The 17,793-nt window shown below is 43.9% G+C and overlaps 1 protein-coding gene across 2 annotated transcripts in view; it reads left to right on the top strand.

The window, feature by feature from the left end:
• The window catches only part of PARD6G (par-6 family cell polarity regulator gamma), an 88,374-nt gene extending 83,824 nt beyond the window's left edge, over nucleotides 1-4,550 (top strand). For both annotated transcript variants that reach the window (XM_069957908.1, XM_069957909.1), the window contains one exon: nucleotides 1,880-4,550. In XM_069957908.1, the coding sequence (XP_069814009.1) occupies nucleotides 1,880-2,742 (863 nt within the window). In that variant the 3' untranslated portion in view covers nucleotides 2,743-4,550. The remainder of the gene's footprint in view (nucleotides 1-1,879) is intronic.
• Nucleotides 4,551-17,793: the final 13,243 nt, after the last annotated feature.

Here is a 17,793-nt window from a genome sequence, read left to right as displayed (position 1 = left end):
AGCCGATGATCGTTGTCATCGGCTGATCGTTGCATTTATTACACGGAGCAATAATCGGCCGAATCGGGCCAATTCGGCCGATTATCGTTCCGTGTAATACCACCCTAAGGCATGGGCAGTAGGAATGTATATATAGAGATTGTGGATGTGAAGGGGTTAATAGTAAGACATGATCTGAGGTAGAGAGGGGCTGTTTCTGAAAGAAAGTAGCTCTGTTTTTCTAATCCTGGATAACACTTTTAAAGGGGTAGTGCGGCGCTAAAAAATTATTCACAGAATAACACACATTACAAAGTTATACAACTTTGTAATGTATGTGATGTCTGTGAATCGCCCCCTTCCCGTGTCCCCGGAAGTGTTGGTGCATTATACATTACCTTATCCGTGTCGCGCATGTCCTCCATCTTGTGCCAAAAGTCATCTTTGGCCGGCCGGCCGAATCGCTGCTACCGTCCCCCCTCCGCCGCGTCATAACTGTGCTTAGCGGCGATTGGCTGAGCAGTTATGCTCAGCCAATCGCGGCTGATGACGTGGCCGCACTACCCCTTTAATAATATTATAATATTTTTTTCTATCTTTATTATAATTCTACGTTTCAAAGATTTTTATTGAAAGGATTTTTTCACACAGAAAATTTTGTACACAAACAATAAAGATATAAGAGTACATAGGTATAGGTAGAAGTGGGAGCCACCATATCATAAATTGGTAAGTAAGGTCCAGGGACCAGCAGAGTCCATGGGTCAACGCCCCCCCCTGATGGGGATAGAGTATCGCCTTTGCTTGTAATCCATATGGTATTGCAGATCGGGGCGATAATGGCTTCCTTGTAGGTGGTCCCGCTAGGTACCAACAGCAATCAAATAAAAAAGGTAACTATAACTTTATAAACAAGGCGACCTGTCATCAGGTCAAACAAATCAACCAAACAGATAGTAAGGCAGGGCAGCGTCTCCAGGCATGTAGGGTAGGTATTGTGCACAATCAGGGGGGGTTAGGTCAGGTAGCTAGTACTTCGTAGATTAGTTGCACCCGTAGATGAGGTTATCAACATAGGGCGTTGGCGTAGGAGGGGGGGGGGATGGGTATGTCTCTATGTGAGGTCAGGGGTAGTGTGGTGTTTACTGTTAGTCCACACCTCCCATTGCGCAGAAAAGGAATTAACAGTCCCTTTGCCTTGAGCTATATATAATTCCATGGCGTATATCATTCTGGTTTCTGCTATGACATCCATAGCTAGGGGAGGGACTCTAGACTTCCATTTTCTGGTGATTAATAGACGTGCTATAGTCAGGATTTTGCAAAATATAGGTTTGTGTCGGGCCGGGATCTGGGGCAATCGTAAGGATAGTAGTGCCTGTTCCGGAGAGAGGGCGAGTTGTGTCCCAAACAGTGAATTCAACAAGTCTGATACCTGGCTCCAGAACAAGCGGGGTACAGGACACTCCCATAGTACATGTATCAATGAACCTGCTTGACCGCAGCGTCTCCAGCAAAGTGGATCTGACGATGGGTATATTAAATTGAGTCTTTGCGGTGTGTAGTACCAGCTCAGGCGGCACTTTACCACATTCTCCCTTTGTGGGATGCTTACCACATTCTCTCTTTATGGGATGCTTAACACAGACTTAAGGGACCAGCGGAACGCCTGTGTCCATTCTTGTGGTGAAAATGAGGACTTTAGCGCTGTTTCCCATTTAAGAATATATGGATCCTTGCTGAAGACACTGAGGTCCCCCACTTTATTATAATTCTATTGTGGCGTGTCCTTTGGTACCCCACCGATACCTTTAGATAGGCTCTTTTCAATCGACTAATATAAATTTAGAACATTAATCTACTGTATTTTATTAATATTCATGTTTTGTTCCATTTGCAGAGGAAGTTGACTACAGCACCTTTGGCTCTGCAACACTGAACAGAAAAAAGAAGAATGCTTTGGTAGCATTACGGAATGATAGCCTTCGCCACAAGAAACCTCATATTAACATCAGCATGCCTCATGACTTTAGACCAGTCTCCTCCATCATTGATGTGGACATACTTCCGGAGACACATAGACGCGTGAGATTGTATAGGCATGGATGTGAAAAACCTCTGGGATTCTATATTCGTGATGGAACTAGTGTCAGAGTTACCCCTCATGGATTGGAGAAAGTACCAGGGATATTCATTTCTAGGATGGTTCCAGGAGGGTTGGCAGAAAGCACTGGGCTGCTAGCTGTGAATGATGAAGTTCTAGAAGTCAATGGTATTGAGGTAGCTGGAAAGACTCTTGACCAGGTCACAGACATGATGATTGCCAACAGCCACAATCTAATTATTACTGTTAAACCTGCAAACCAAAGAAACAATGTTATCCGGAGTAGCCGGATGTCTGGCAGCTCTGGGCAATCGACAGACAGCACGGCCAGCCACCACAGCTTACCGTCTGCTCACCTGTTACAGAATTTTAACCCTGATGAGATGGAAAGTGACGATGATGCCGATATTGTCATTGAAGGTAGCATTGAGCCTCGCAACATTCCCAAATCTCACAGTCTACCTTCTGGAAGCCTTTCCCGACTCAATGGCAGCAGCCTCAGCCACAGATTGGAAAGAGACTTGGCTCTTAACCATTCTGGTCGGGAGAGTAATGGAAGCATCCACAAGATTTTGAGTAGTTTAAAGGCTGACCCAAGGAATAGCTTGGTGATACCCAAGGGAGGTGTTGAGGAGGACGGCACTGTGATTACACTTTAGACAATCTGACTGGTATCAATGTCCATCAGTGTGTTCCCTTACATACAGGGTACATGTCTTTAAAAGAGAAATGCTTAAAGCTGAACATTTTCCTGTGACTTTAATGTTGAGCAGTTCAATGGTACCTTATGTTTCCTAAGTATGATTCTGAATTCCATGCTAGTACTGGAAAGTCATTTGCTTGGACGCTGTTTTGTGCCTGGTTGAAGCGACCTGTCAGCTTCTGCTTCTTCATGGGGTGCATTACCAAAGCTTTTCTTTTCATAGTCAGTCCACACAAGTAGAAAGTGTAGTTCATTCTCTGTCTAATAAATGCAGGGCTTTATACTGTTAAATGGTAAGTAGAATCAGGTAATAGCATCTGGTTATTAATCTAAAACCACTCAGTATTTCTGTGGTACGTTCTTTATGTGGTGGCCTGTAACTTCCCCGTAACACCTGTTACAGGTATGCAAAATTTGTAGAGCTTTCTGTAGAGTTCCCTCCGCATTTAATTGGCATCAGTCAATATCTTTTCACAGTTTGAGGTGAATGCATGAGCCCTATATTAATTATAAGGGCTCATGTATAAAACCCACTGGATGTGTATGGGGACTGAAACAGGCCAGTGTCCTTTGTCGGACTGTGGAGAGGAGCATAGGGACCGATACCCTATAAGTTTCTAAGGGTGTTTTCACATTGCATTTGCAGTGTCTGTCAGGTATATTTCAGGAGGATTTCCCGACTGATGCCTATGACTAATTACTGTATACTTATACATTATCCTTGGGCTCCTCTCTTTTTCTTTTTTAAACTAAATGTCTGTATGGTATAGCAGACAGACCTATACAGTAGGAATTAAAGAGATATCAGTATTTAGGTCTCCGTAGAGTGAATGGGGGCCTATGAGGTATGTGCTGGGAGTCTCCTTCACACCTAAATTGAACATGCACTGTTAATGCTGTGTGAAAGCAGCTTCACTGTATATTTTCAGTCTAGGGAGCCAGTGCAAACTGCATCTTGGTTACTTGGCTCAACAGCTCCACTTGCTGGTCAACCATGGTAGACTTGGAGATGAAAGAAAAACAGCTATAATACCTAAAGAAAACTGCTTCTTGCGCCACATTTATGCTCTTTTCCCTGTGAATATTGTGGTTTGCGAATCATGTCATGCTGCCTACATCAAATCTTGTCTAAGTCTCGCTAAGATCATCCCTTAAATAATGAATTAGTGCGTCTTACAGTGTTTTCATATACAATAAATATCATTTTGTTACACCTTGGGACAATAGGAATTGTAAAATGGCCAAAATATTGGTGTTGGAAAGAGTATGGTTGAACTGAGATTCCAGAAAATGTGGTAGAATATGAAGACTTACAATAAAACCTAGACTAAGCCAGTCCTGTTTACATACAGTTAACAGGCAGATCCGGTACCATCATTTTTTTTCCTGTTTTAAACATAAAATTATGTGTTTATTTTCATCTTCATTCATCTTAAAATTATCTGCTTTTACAAAACCACTAAATATAAGAATGATCATTTTAAATATTGTTTTCCACTTGTGTCATTACATCCTCCCAGAGCATTTGCCTTTAAAAACCTATATATGTTGTGGGTTGAGAACAAGGACTAAATCATATGAAATATATACAATACATTCCAGGTTTTTTTTTATTATTATTTAAGGCCTCAAATCTAAATGGATAGCTACCAGTGTTTTTATACATTTGTATTTTAAAAGATGTTAAATAAAGTCAGAACACTAACTTTGAATGGTCAAAACTTGTCTATATGTGTATGAACCTGCTTGTGGTGTCTGCTAAAATAAATGCCCATTATAGAATTGTCAGGTTTTTTTAACAACATTTTACAGATTTGATACAAATGGAAATACATTCCTTCTCTGTTAAGAACTAAAAACCAGCTTGGACCTACACGTTTTTTCATAAACAGTGATGGGTACACTTCAGGGTGCTAACACACATGACCGATGTGCAGCAGTTCTCCAGCAGATTTGATGCTGTGTTCAGTTATTTACATCAAATCTGCTGCGTATCCGCAGCAGAAAATATTCTGCGATACGGTGTGAAGCTACCCTTTAAAGTGTAAATGTCACTTTTAAGAAATTAAATATCAATAGTACAAGTGATTTTAACCCCTTCCTGTCATTAACATGTATATATACGTTTCTATTGCACGTACCCCGTGCAGTAGGAATGTGTATATATACGTTCCTGCACTGACAGGGTTACTGATGTGTGCGGGACCGCTGCAGTGAGAGCGGTCTGGAGGCAGCTGCCTCTCATTAACCCCTTAAACGCTGCAATCGCGGTGTTTAAGGAACTGTGTCACTGAGTGATGGGGGTACCGACCGCTTGTGCCGACGGGGGGGGGGTTAAGCCACTTACCTCCGTCCTGTCGGATCGGTGATCCATGTGTAGAGTCTGCTCTCAGGCAGGCTATATACATAGATTGCCGATAATGCTGATCTATGCTGTGCTAGCATAGATCAGTACATGCAATCTGTTGATTGCATGTTTTACAGTAATAAGTGTAATAAAAATTTTTTTAAAAGTATTAAAAAAAAAACCTTATAAACCCCCTCCCAATAAAAGTTTAAAATATAAAATTATAAAAATATAAAAAAATAAACATTTACATACTGTAGCGTGCGGAATTGTCTGATCTATTAAAATATAAAATTATTGTTCCCACACGGACGGCGTAAACAAAAAAAAAAAAACACCTGATTTTAATAAATTATATCAGAAGAAATGAATAAAGTAAAAAAAATTCTGTTTCACCAATATGATATTAATAAAAACTAGAGATCATGGAGCAAAAAATGACACCCCAACTAGCCCAGAAGGTGGAAAAATAAAAGCGCTATGGCTCTTAGAAGGCGGGAAGGAACATTGCATTAATCTGACCCGGCCATCCGTGCATCAAAGGGCTCTGTCTTGAGGGGGTAGAGTGAGCACGTAGAGGATAAAAGGCAGCCCTGCACAGCATATTATCCTGTAAACTTATCTCACCAAGTTCTCAGACCAGCAGGGCTGGTTTTCTCCACTTCCTGCCCACTCATCCCCCTCAGGCCAGCACACCTCCATAGGTTATAATAGACACAGCAAACCCGTCTTCACTTTGCTTCTCTGTAATTAAGACTTTAAATCTTAAATGAATAAATTGTATAAGTCACTTGTACTATTGATTTCTGCAAAAATATTTTTAATGATAGTCACACTTTGTATTGGGAAGAGGGCTCCATGATCTAAATGACTCAGCAGTGGGTGTTGTGCCCCTTCATCACTGCTCAGCTATAAAGAGCACTCTACAGAATTAACTAATGGAAGTATGTTGGATTTACAGCAGTTCTGTACACTGGAAGTACTATACCACTACTTCTGCCTACATACTAGCAATGGATTATACCTATTTTTTTAGGCTGGGTTCACACACTGTATACTTCAGGCAGTATTTGGTCCTCAAGTCAGGTCCTCATAGCAACCAAAACCAGGAGTGGATTGAAAACACAGAAAGGCTCTGTTCACACAATGTTGAAATTGAGTGGATGGCCGTCATATAACGGTAAATAACGGCCATTATTTCAATATAACAGCCGTTGTTTTAAAATAACAGCAAAAATTTGCCATTAAATGGCGGCCATCCACTCAATTACACCATTATGTGAACATAGCCTTTCTGTGTTTTCAATCCACTCCTGGTTTTGGTTGCTATACAGCCTCACAAATACAGCCTCAAATATACATAGTGTGAACCCAGCCTTAAAGTGTACCCACCATACTTTTTAAAACTGTCAAGTATGCAGTCTGCTTCTTAAAGGGGTAGTGCGGCGGTAAAGAATTATTGACAGAATAACACACATCTGTGAATCGCCCCCTTCCCCGTGTCCCCCCCCCCCCCCCCGTGTACCCGGAAGTGTGGTGTGCTATACATACCTGTCACGTGCCGACTCGTCTCCGATCTTCAGTCTGCGATGTCTTCTTCGGACGGCCGGGCCGAATCCCTCCGAGCGTCCTGAGTGTCGGCCGACCTCTTCAGCGTCATCAGATGCACAGTTTGGCTCAGATGCACAGTTTGGCTCAGCCAATCGCGGCTGAGCAGCTGATGACGCGGATGCGTCATCGGCTGCTCAGTCGCGATTGGCTGAGCACAGTTATGCTCAGCCAATCGCGGCTAAGCAGCCGATGACGCTGAAGAGGGCGGCTGGCACTCAGGACGCTCGGAGGGATTTGGCCCGGCCGTCCGAAGACAACATCGCAGACTGAAGATCGGAGACGAGTCTGCACGTGACAGGTATGTATAGCGCACCAGACTTCCGGGTACACGGGTGGGGGTGGTGGGACACTGGGAAGGGGGCGATTCACAGACATAACATACATTACAAAGTTGTATAACTTTGTAATGTGTGTTATTCTGTCAATTTTTTACCGCTGCACTACCCCTTTAACCTCTTAAGGACATAGGACGTACCGGTACGTCCTATGTCCTCATTAGCACTTCAAAGCGGGGCCGCGCGGCGGCCCCGCTTTGAAGTGCCGCGATCCCGGGTGCCGCGTGTAGCCCGGGACCGCCGCTATTAGCGGGCATGGTCCGATCGCCGTGCCCGCTAATTAGCTAATCGGAGGCAGCTGTCAAAGTTGACAGCTGCCTCCGATTACCGGAGGCAACGTTTCCCTGGTGTCTAGTGGGGGAGATCGCTCCTCCGGGACCTTGTCCCGGAGGAGCGATCTCCGTTACTGATGCCGGCCGGGGACGCGTCCAAGATGGCGCCGTCCTCTGCTCGGCACTCGTTTGTTTCCGGCTGCAGCAGCCGAAAGCAAACGAGTGCCGATCTCATGGATCTCTGCAGCATATCTATGCTGCAGAGATCTCTATGAGAGATCAAAGTGTATATACTAGAAGTCCCCCCGGGGGGCTTCTAGTATATGTGTAAAAAAAAAAAAAAAACGTGTTGTTAATAGTAAAAAGCCCCCTCCCCTAATAAAAGTCTGAATCACCCCCCTTTTCCCAGGTTTTAAATAAAAGTAAACAAATAAATAAATAAACATGTTTGGTATCGCAGCGTGCGTAATCGCCCGAACTATTAATTAATCACATTCCTGATCTCGTACGGTAAACGGCGTCAGCGCAAAAAAATCCCAAAGTGCAAAATTGCGCATTTTTGGTCGCATCAAATCCAGAAAAAATGTAATAAAAAGCGATCAAAAAGTCGTATATGCGCAATCAAGGTACCGATAGAAAGATCACATCATGGCGCAAAAAATGACACCTCGCACAGCCCCATAGACCAAAGGATAAAAGCGCTATAAGCCTGGGAATGGAGCGATTTTAAGGAATGTATATTGGTTAACAACGGTTTGAATTTTTTACAGGCCATCAGATACAATATAAGTTATACATGTTATATATCGTTTTAATCGTAACGACTTGAGGAACATGCATAACAAGTCAGTTTTACCCCAGGGCGAATGGCGTAAAAACACATTTCCCCCAAATAAAAGAAATGCGTTTTTTTTTTCAATTTCACCACACTTTGAATTTTTTTCTGGTTTCGCAGTGTACTTTATGCAAAAATTCAGCCTGTAATTGCAAAGTACAATTAGTGACGCAAGAAATAAGGGGTCATGTGGGTTTCTAGGTGGAAAAATGCAAGTGCTATGACCTTTTAAACACAAGGAGGAAAAACCGAAAACGTAAAAACGAAAATAGGCCATGTCCTTAAAGGGTTAAGGGAGCGGCTTACGGAACTGCCAGAAGCCCACAGACTGTATTGTACACTGCAGTTCTGTACACTGATTCCTTAAAAAGCAGACTACATACTTGGAGTTTTAAGAAAGTGTCCAGCAGTCTGTCAGTTCTGTAGACTGCTTGCTTTAGAAGCAAACTGTTTATCTGGCAGAGTTTTAAGAAGGTATCCTGCCGCACAAGCAGAATGGTAATTACCTTTCTATAGCTATTTGTCATTCCTTCCATTCCAGGTAACAGGATCAAAGCTCGGCTGTTTACCGCAGTACTTAAATGTGGACTTTCTTTCCCTTACTTCTCTGACCAATCACAAAATAGTACCTGCTTCTCTCTGCCATTCAATGAGAGAGTGCATGAGAAAGCGCACTGGGGTATGATTTACAGCACTATAGGCAACATGTGGACAAAGGGGGTTATTGATGCACTAGATTTGCCATGTAAGAAGAAAGAATCATAGTAAGGAAACAGCGCTGGTCTAAGCAGTAAAGGTAATATTTCATGTGTGCTGTTTTGGTCTCTCTGCTAGTAAAGATAGAATTCCAGTAACAGGCAACAGTTGGAAGGTAAGTGAGACACCCAGTGGCCAAGACTTTACAGCTTACTTTCTAAGTTAGGATAATACATTATATGGAGCACTTTTTTCTTGCCTATTTCACTTCATTTAGCTATTTTTTGGACTCTACAAATATAAATGTACCAACATGACAGGTTAAGAAAAGAATTTACTTGCTGAACAATGGAACATAAGAAAAATAAGCTAAATGTTTGCCATTTGGACACTGTAGTTATGACTGCTGAAAATTAAAGATTGCCCTGTGAATAACTATAAATCCATAGCACTGATTATATTAGAAATATGCTCAAAAACCTAAGACGTTTTATATATTGTTAGATGTTAGAGTAAAAGTAAACTGTACAAGTGAAAGGACCCTAAGTGTACCCTGGAACTTTTTTTTGTGGTGATTTTCTGGCCTCCAAAAAAAAAAAAAAAAAAAACACAATTAGGCGCATGTCGTTCTTTTGCATTTTTCCCCCCTGGCGTTTTTGACTAATATGTTGGCAGAGGGAAAAGGATGCTCTGTCGTCTTGGTGCACACAGACACCTAAACCACAAGAAAGATGATTCACACAAAATCCAAAACTCCAGAAACAACACAAACAAATGAAAAAAAAATGCCATGCATTGCAACCCATAGCAGAGGTCTTCTGACTCCGTTCCTATTCCACAGAGCAACGGCAGCAGATCGCTGCTATATGAGTCGTTCGTCGTTCAACATGTTGAAAGTCAGAAGACTGCATTGATCAGCCGATATCGTTCATGTTGGCTGATCGTTGCCTTCTATTACACAAGAAAATTATCGGCCGATAATCGTCTTGTGTGATAGGGCCTTAAGCCCTCTAGTCTGGAAACAAGAACAGATAAAGAACTGCATGTAGTTATACAGGGTCCATATGGCATTCTGTGGCACATTTGCCCACAGATGTTTCAGCGGGGCATTTAGACCCTAGGATGTTTTGCACATATATCTGAGCTGTTAGTGTCACACATATCACTGCTAGAGGTAGTCAGCTGTTGTATGTGATAGCTCCCAATGTCATCACACCAGCAGATGGGGCAGTGAGTTGCCATAGCAATGATCAGTGTTATCGGCAGGCTCTATGAGCTGAACAGCGTCCGGACCACAAGGAGGTAAGGAGAACTCTGGCGTTCCGGGAAAGCAATCGGGACCCCCGTAGTCACACAGCAGGGGTCCCAATCAGTAAGTGACAGGAGCTGCTCCTGTCACCCTTTAACTCCATGATTGCAGTATTTGAGGGGTTAATCACAGGCTGCAGCGTGATCACTGCGGTCTGTCATTATTAGTGAGGGCCCTCACTCGCTATGAAGTGTGCTCAGCTCCTGAGTGTGTTTCATAGTGATATATGCAGTCTGAACATACTGGTACATCGCGGGTTGTCTGGTGACAGGCGGCTGTGGTGTAATTGTATATCCTAGGTTGTCTATGGGTTAAATCTCTGTATACTTTGACAGAATATAATCAATGTAAAAACAGGATTACTGTGTCTTTTAATGCTTAAATTGTAAGAGACACATACACTTACTGAAAATCATTTAAAATGTCATGTCAAGGAGCTAGATGTTCCAATTATTTGGTTGCAAGGAGCCTAGACAGCTGTACCACATTTACATCATGCTTCTGGTGTGTAAAGGGGGCTGTCCAAACTAGAAAAGACATGGTTCAGAGGCGTAACTAGAACTGGCTGGGCCCCCCCAAACAACTGACCACTAAGCCGTGAAGAGAGAGCAATAAGCACCATGACCACTGCCATTACCACTATATTGTTACCAACCAAATCCAGTATGTTAAGATGAATAATACAAACAGTACTAGTTTATATGAGACAAATGTTACCACCTCTCACTGACTAAAATCCCCACACTCTCAATAATTCTACCATTGCTATAGAATAAAATCCACAGTGCAATATCACCAGTGGCCATATAGTGGCATGTATAAGCTCCACACAGGCTTTACACACCATAAATGATTACAGTGCAATTACAGCCAATAACTCACAGGGGGTGTGTTCTTTGAGTGCATCACTGGAGGCGTCTTCTCCAATTGGAGTTGCTCACTTTTTTCCCCCCTTCTCCATCCAGCCTGGACCACCATGAGGACTTCTCTCAGTAGGATCTGCCAGACAAACAGTTTAGGTTCCTCACTCATGCCCCATCATCCTACACATCTATTTGCTCCATCTGTTCCCTCATATAGTAGTCCTCTCTGTATCCATAGTAGTTAGACCACTGTGTCCCTCATTAAGTAGTTAGACCCTTCTCTACCCCCCATATAGTATATATATATAGAACCTATAACGACCAACTGACCTGCCAAGGTCACTACCAACAAATTCCTAAACAAAAGAAGGCTAATACTGTATTAAACCATAAACATCCTTTATTAATACAAAAAAAAAATTAAAATCACAACATGGAGTAAAATTATGCACGAGAGGTACCATCCAGATGCACTGTAACATATAAGTGTAAGCAGTGTGTCTATGTAAAATCTAGTGAGATCTATAGTAGCCTATACAGAAATACACACAATAATTATATATTAAACCATAACCCTGCACAGTTACATTGGCTGCTATGTTCTGCCGTGTACTTGCTAATTGTCCAGTATTGCACTCAACCCAGATGAATTGACTAGACTAATAAATATTGTGAAATTATAATGCCATCCAAAGTTCCAATAAATGGGGAGAAAGACAGTACCTGATATGAGCTGTGTGCTACCACCTCTAACGCACGTTTTGCGTACCGCTTGTTCACAGAGGAGTCTCCCCCCCCCCCCTCCATGTAGACAATCCGTTGTAATTAACCCCCTCCCCAATGAAGATATCCTCCTCCCCCCCTTCCCCATGGCGGCAAAATGCTGCCTCCGGACACAAGAGTGATTGGCAGGGTAGGGAGCCAAAGGCTCCTTACGTTGTCAATCACAGCCCGGCATTTAACTGTGAGAGTTCACCAGGAGTGTTTGCAGTTAAAGTGAGAGGTCCGGGACGCAATTTGCAGAACCCGGGAGGCCGCCGGATGCTACAAATGAGATTATCTCAGGGGGCCTGAGCCCTGTAGCGGGAGCTACGGCGGTTGTTCTGCCTCTGACATGGATGCTTTCTTCCAGAGACAGCACTGCTCTTGTCTCCTGTTTATGTGAGGTTTTGTAACTCAATTCCATTGAAGTGAATGTAGCTTAATTGCAAACTACACCTGAACTGGAGACAAGAATCATGCTGTTTCTGGAAGAAATGGCCATGTTTTTCTAATCACAGATCACCCGTTTAACACCAATAAATGTTGTGACCGTTGCTACCAGCAGCATGGCAATAGACTAAACCAATTGTGGTTTACTCGTAACTACATACTTTATGATCCGTTTCTCAACAGTATACATTTTATTTGTAGAACACAAAAGTATAATCTTACTACGCTGTGTTCACTTGGTCTAGTAAAGGAGTTCACCAGCCTTATCAGAAATGATTGCCTATCCTCAGTAAAAGATATTAATAATAGGCGAGATTTGCAGAGGGGCGGTCCGTTCAACTTACCCGGACAGGCCTCAGCGTCAGAATGACGCTGATCCCGGCTAGGTAATCGTTAGATCTGGTATGCAGCAGACCAGAGTTATACAGAACTGATCTAATGGATCAGTGCTGTATTATGTATACTACATAATAGTGCAAAATTGTTGATTTTTGTTTGTCACATCCAAATCCAAAAAAAATTATAAAAAGTGATCAAAAAGTTGCATATATACGCAAGCAAGGTACTGATAGAAAGTATGGATCATGGCGCAAAAAAAAAAAAAAAAAAAAAAAAAAGACACCACACACACACAGATCAACAAATAAAGACATTTTATTTTCAATTTCACCGTGCAAATAATTTTTCCATAAAATATGCTGCAAAACCAGAGAAAAAAAATTAAGTCTGTCATTGTAAAGTACAATTAGTAGTGCAAAAAATAAGGGCTCATGTGGGTCTGTAAGTGAAAAAAAGTAAGTGCTATGGCCTTTTAAACATGAGGAGTCAAAAACGAAAGCACAAAAGCGAAAACTATCCCGAACCTGATGCTATGTGGAAGCAGGACTAGAACCACCAGACTTAAAAAAAGGGCCGTATCCACTTTCTGAGCAGAGAGATGTGCAGTTGCATTGGAAAACATATGTTAGGACCATTCATAAAATATTATAGACTTTCCTCAGAACAGACTGCACTTGCCAGATCAGTTCTAAGCTCAGTGGCATCTGAGGGCCCTCCCTATAGGGGTACTTAGTGCTAGACCCCCATCTGTTGTGTCTTCAACTTTCTTTGTATAGCAGTACACTCTGGCAAGCCAGCAGTGACAGAGGGAAGATATGGAAGGAAAATCTTGTACAGAATGCTTTAAAGCAACTCTACCCACAAACTAGTACCTTCAGATAGCTGCTTTTAATCCAAGATCTGTCCTGGGGTCCGTTTAGCAGGTGATGCAGTTATTGTCCTAAAAAGCAACTTTTAAATTTGCAGCCCTGTGCCAAACCGGCATGGCCTAGAGCCCTGATGGCGAACCTATGACACGCGTGTCAGCTCTGACACACGTAGCCATAGATGCTGACACGCGGCCGCCATGCATAGAGAAAAGTGTGCTGAACTGCCATGGAGCTTGTATGCAGCCGCATACAAGCTCCAAGGTAGTTCAGCGTCCTTACAGTGCACCCTGACCCCACGTACTCCCCGCCCCACGTACCGCCCGGACACAGCTGTGACGTCACCCGACACAATAGCTGCGTACGGCCGGCCAGAGCGGTGCCGCGCTCCAGCTCCGCCTGCTACTGCTTCCAGCCCCGCCTGCTCCTGCCTGCAGTGTCGTCTCCTGGTGCCACAGCATGATCCTGGACGGCAGCAAGATTGTAAGTGTTTGTGGGGAGGGATGGGGGTCGGGGGATGGGTCAGGTGATAAGTAAAGTTTGTGTTTGCGTGGGGAGGGATGGGGCCAGGTGGAGTATTGTGTTTGGGAAGGGATGGGGGTCAGGTGGGGTATTGTGTTTGGGAAGGGATGGAGCCAGGTGGGGTATTGTGTTTGGGAAGGGATGGGGGTCAGGTGGGGTAGTATGTGTTTGTGGTTTTTAGTTTACTTCACACAGTAATTATTATAATAGTTATTAATTATTATAGTTATTTAAACTATAAATAACACAAAATTATGGTGTTTTTTTTGCGAAGTGACACACCAACCGAGTTATACTCGTTTTTTTTGCCGAAAACTGACACACCAAGCTCAAAAGGTTGCCCATCACTGGCCTAGAGTGTGTGTCTGCCCTAAGATTGCAACGCCTTCCTACCCTCCTAATCACTAGGAACTCCCCCGGGCAGGATTTTTCCTATTCATCACCTGAACACTGCAAAGGTGCCTTAAAGGGAACCATTCACCCCGTGGCCCCCATTAGAAACAGACATACAGTGACATAAAGGTCAATATACTTACCATATCGCTCCCGGTCCCGTCCCGGATCTCGTTGTTGACACGGAGAAATCGCCAATTCTTCTTCTCGCGCCCATTATGGTAATGAGCGCCGCCGGCCCGAAGTCCAGCCTTCTCCCCGCCTCCGACACTTGATTGACGCCGGGTCTTCTTCCTCCTCGTCTTCTTTCTTCTCGCCGGATCCCGCGCAGGCGCCGTGACGGTCGTTTTCGGCGCATGCGCAGTTCACAATTGAAGCCGCTCCACAGCTTCAATGTTTACTGCGCGTGCGCCGATTGTCAGAGCTGAAGTGACGTGCTGGACTTCGCGCATGCGCGGTACACAGGAACGTCACGAGCACGTATCCTGTTTACCGCGCAGGCGCAGAAGAGATGACGAGACCTTCGCAACGGCGCCTGCGCGGGAATTCGTGAGGAGACTGAAGACTGAAGACGTCAATCAAGTTCCAGGAGGCGTGGATGGGCGGCGACGAGAAGAGGACCTCATGAATAAGTTGGACTCGTCCGTCGTTTCCTATGGACGTTGGACTCATCTCAGCTCATTACCATAATGGGCGGGAGAAGAAGAATCGGCGATTTCTCCGTGTCAACAACGAGATCCGGGACGGGACCGGGAGCGATATGGTAAGTATATTGACCTTTATGTCACTGTATGTCTGTTTCTAACGGGGGCCACGGGGTGAATGGTTCCCTTTAACGATCCAGCTCGTGTGCAGTGTTCTCACAGGTGATGAATAGGAGAAAATGTTCTTGGGGCATTCCTAATGATGAAGAGGGTGGGGGGGAGGAGGGACGGAGAGGCAGTGTAATCCTAGAGCACAGGCACTCGGCAGGCCACACCAATTTGGCACAAGGCAAGTTCAAAAGTAGTTTTTTAGGACAATAACTGCATTACCTGACGAAATGATCACAAGACAGCTATTTGATTAAAAGCAGCTATAAGGTGGTACAAGCGGTTTGGGGGGGGGGGCAGATTATGGGTACAGAGTCACTTTAAAGAGACCTCACTGAATACAAAGCTTGAATGGTAGGGTTTTGCTACCTTTTGTATTGCCCATCTAGTTTCACTGTGCTTTCACAGCATTCTTAGGGCTGTTAATTTAGATGTACTAAAAAGTCCACAGGAAGACTCTTTGGATTAGATTAGTATGATTGTTGGCATTGTTTTTTACCTAATTCCACTGTGCACATAAGTGGTGCTGATTAGAAATGAGCAAACCTAGAGAACGCTCAGGTCCATCTGAACCTGAGCGGTGGCTGAAGAATTTGGATGCAGCCCTAGGGAGTCCTGGATAACAAGGATACAGACTACAGTAACTATGTTTTCCAGGCAGCATCCAAATTCTTCAGCCATCAGTAATCAAATGCTGCATTCTCTAGGTTTGCTCATCTCTGGTGCTGATATGGTAAATGGTAAAAGGGGTACTCCAGCGATTTTTTTTCTTTTTTTTTTCTTTTTTTAAATCAACCGATGTCAAAAAATATAAAATTACTAACCGGTAATTTCTTTTCTTTGAGCCTATGACGGCACCCCTGGAGAGGACCACCTCCTCCCATTGGACAGGAAACAGGACCACTGGACCTTTAAAAGAAGCGTCTCGCCCCATTCACGCCAGTCTGTTAGCAAGAACCTAGGAGCGAAGGCTTAACAAACATACATGTAGAAAAGGACACACAGCAACAAGTGTAACACATGTGTGCTAGGAAAGTGAAAGTATCTCAGAATATATAACTATCTTTCTATGTGCATAACCTTAATTAAGTGTAATAACTTATAATGGGTGGGTATAGGCGGGGTGCCGTCATAGGCTCAAAGAAAAGAAATTACCGGTTAGTAATTTTATATTTTCTCCTCTCGCCCTATGACGGCACCCCTGGAGAGTAGACTAGGAATATCCGCCTAGGGGGGGACTACCGCCTGTAGTACTCTACGGCCAAAGCTAAGATCCTCCGAAGGAGAGAGTTGCAACCTGTAATGTCTGAAGAATGTATGCGGGGAACTCCAGGTAGCTGCTCTACATATCTCTTCTATAGACACTGCGGCCCTCTCAGCCCATGAAGTAGAGACTGCTCTAGTAGAGTGTGCTGTTATAGAGGTAGGAAGTTCCTTATTACTACCTCTATAACATTCCTTGATGGCCTGCCTAATCCACCTAGATATAGTCTGTGAAGAGGCTGCCCTACCTCTATTCTTCCCCTGGAAGGCTATCAGGATGTTGTTATCTATCCTCCATTCCCTGGTAACTTCAAGGTAGTGTATTATAGCACGTCTAACGTCTAACGTGTGAAATGAAGCCTCCATATCATTAGATGCATCTACACAGAAGGAAGGAAGGATAACCTCCTGAGATCTGTGAAATTCTGACACTACCTTAGGAAGAAAGGCCGGATCCGGGGAGAGTGAGATTCTATCGTCTCTAATAACCATGTAGGGCTGAGTGATGGAGAAAGCTCTGATCTCTCCAACTCTTCTAGCGGAAGTGATTGCTAGAAGGAATGCCACCTTCCAGGAAAGAAATCTGATCTGTATTTCTGCAATTGGCTCGAAAGGGGATGTTGTTAGTCCTGAGAGCACCAGATTTAAATCCCATGGCGGCAGCTTGCTTCTTACTGACGGGTGGAGCCTCACTGCTGCGTTAACAAAGCGCTTGACCCAAGGATGCTCTGCCAGCTTAAAGTCATATAGCACACTGAGGGCAGAAATCTGTACCTTAATAGTACTTGGACTGAGGTGTTTTTTGAGACCTTCTTGTAGGAAATCCAGAACCAGAGGGATGTTGGGTGGTTCCAGGACGTTAATGGGATGACCAACGAATCGGAGAAAGGTCCTCCAGGTTCTAAAGTAAATGTCTGAAGTGACCTTCTTCCTGCTAGCCAGCATAGTAGATATTACTTCGTCCGAGAGTCCACGGTCTCTCAGTAACTGCCTCTCAAAAGCCAGGCTGTTAGATGGAGGCTCTTTATTCCTGGATGGTATACTGGGCCCTGGTTCAGGAGATCCACTCGTTCGGGTAGAACCCAGGGATCCGCCAGAGACATCTTGCGGAGCCAAGTGAACCATACCCTCCTGGGCCAAAATGGAGCAATTAATATTATATGTGCCTTGTCGTGCCTGATCTTCCTGATGACTCGTGGTAGGAGTCGAATGGGCGGGAAGGCGTAGAGTAGACCCTTCTGCCATGACTGTGCAAGCGCGTCCAGCGCTAGTGGCTTGTCCGACTGGCATAGGGAATAAAATGCTTTGGTCTTCTTGTTCTGACGGGAGGCG

This window comes from Dendropsophus ebraccatus, chromosome 2 (assembly GCF_027789765.1).
Source record: "Dendropsophus ebraccatus isolate aDenEbr1 chromosome 2, aDenEbr1.pat, whole genome shotgun sequence".
Classification (NCBI taxonomy): Eukaryota; Metazoa; Chordata; class Amphibia; order Anura; family Hylidae; genus Dendropsophus; species Dendropsophus ebraccatus.
Note: the sequence above shows the minus strand (reverse complement) of the source record. Positions and strands in the feature narration are given on the sequence as shown.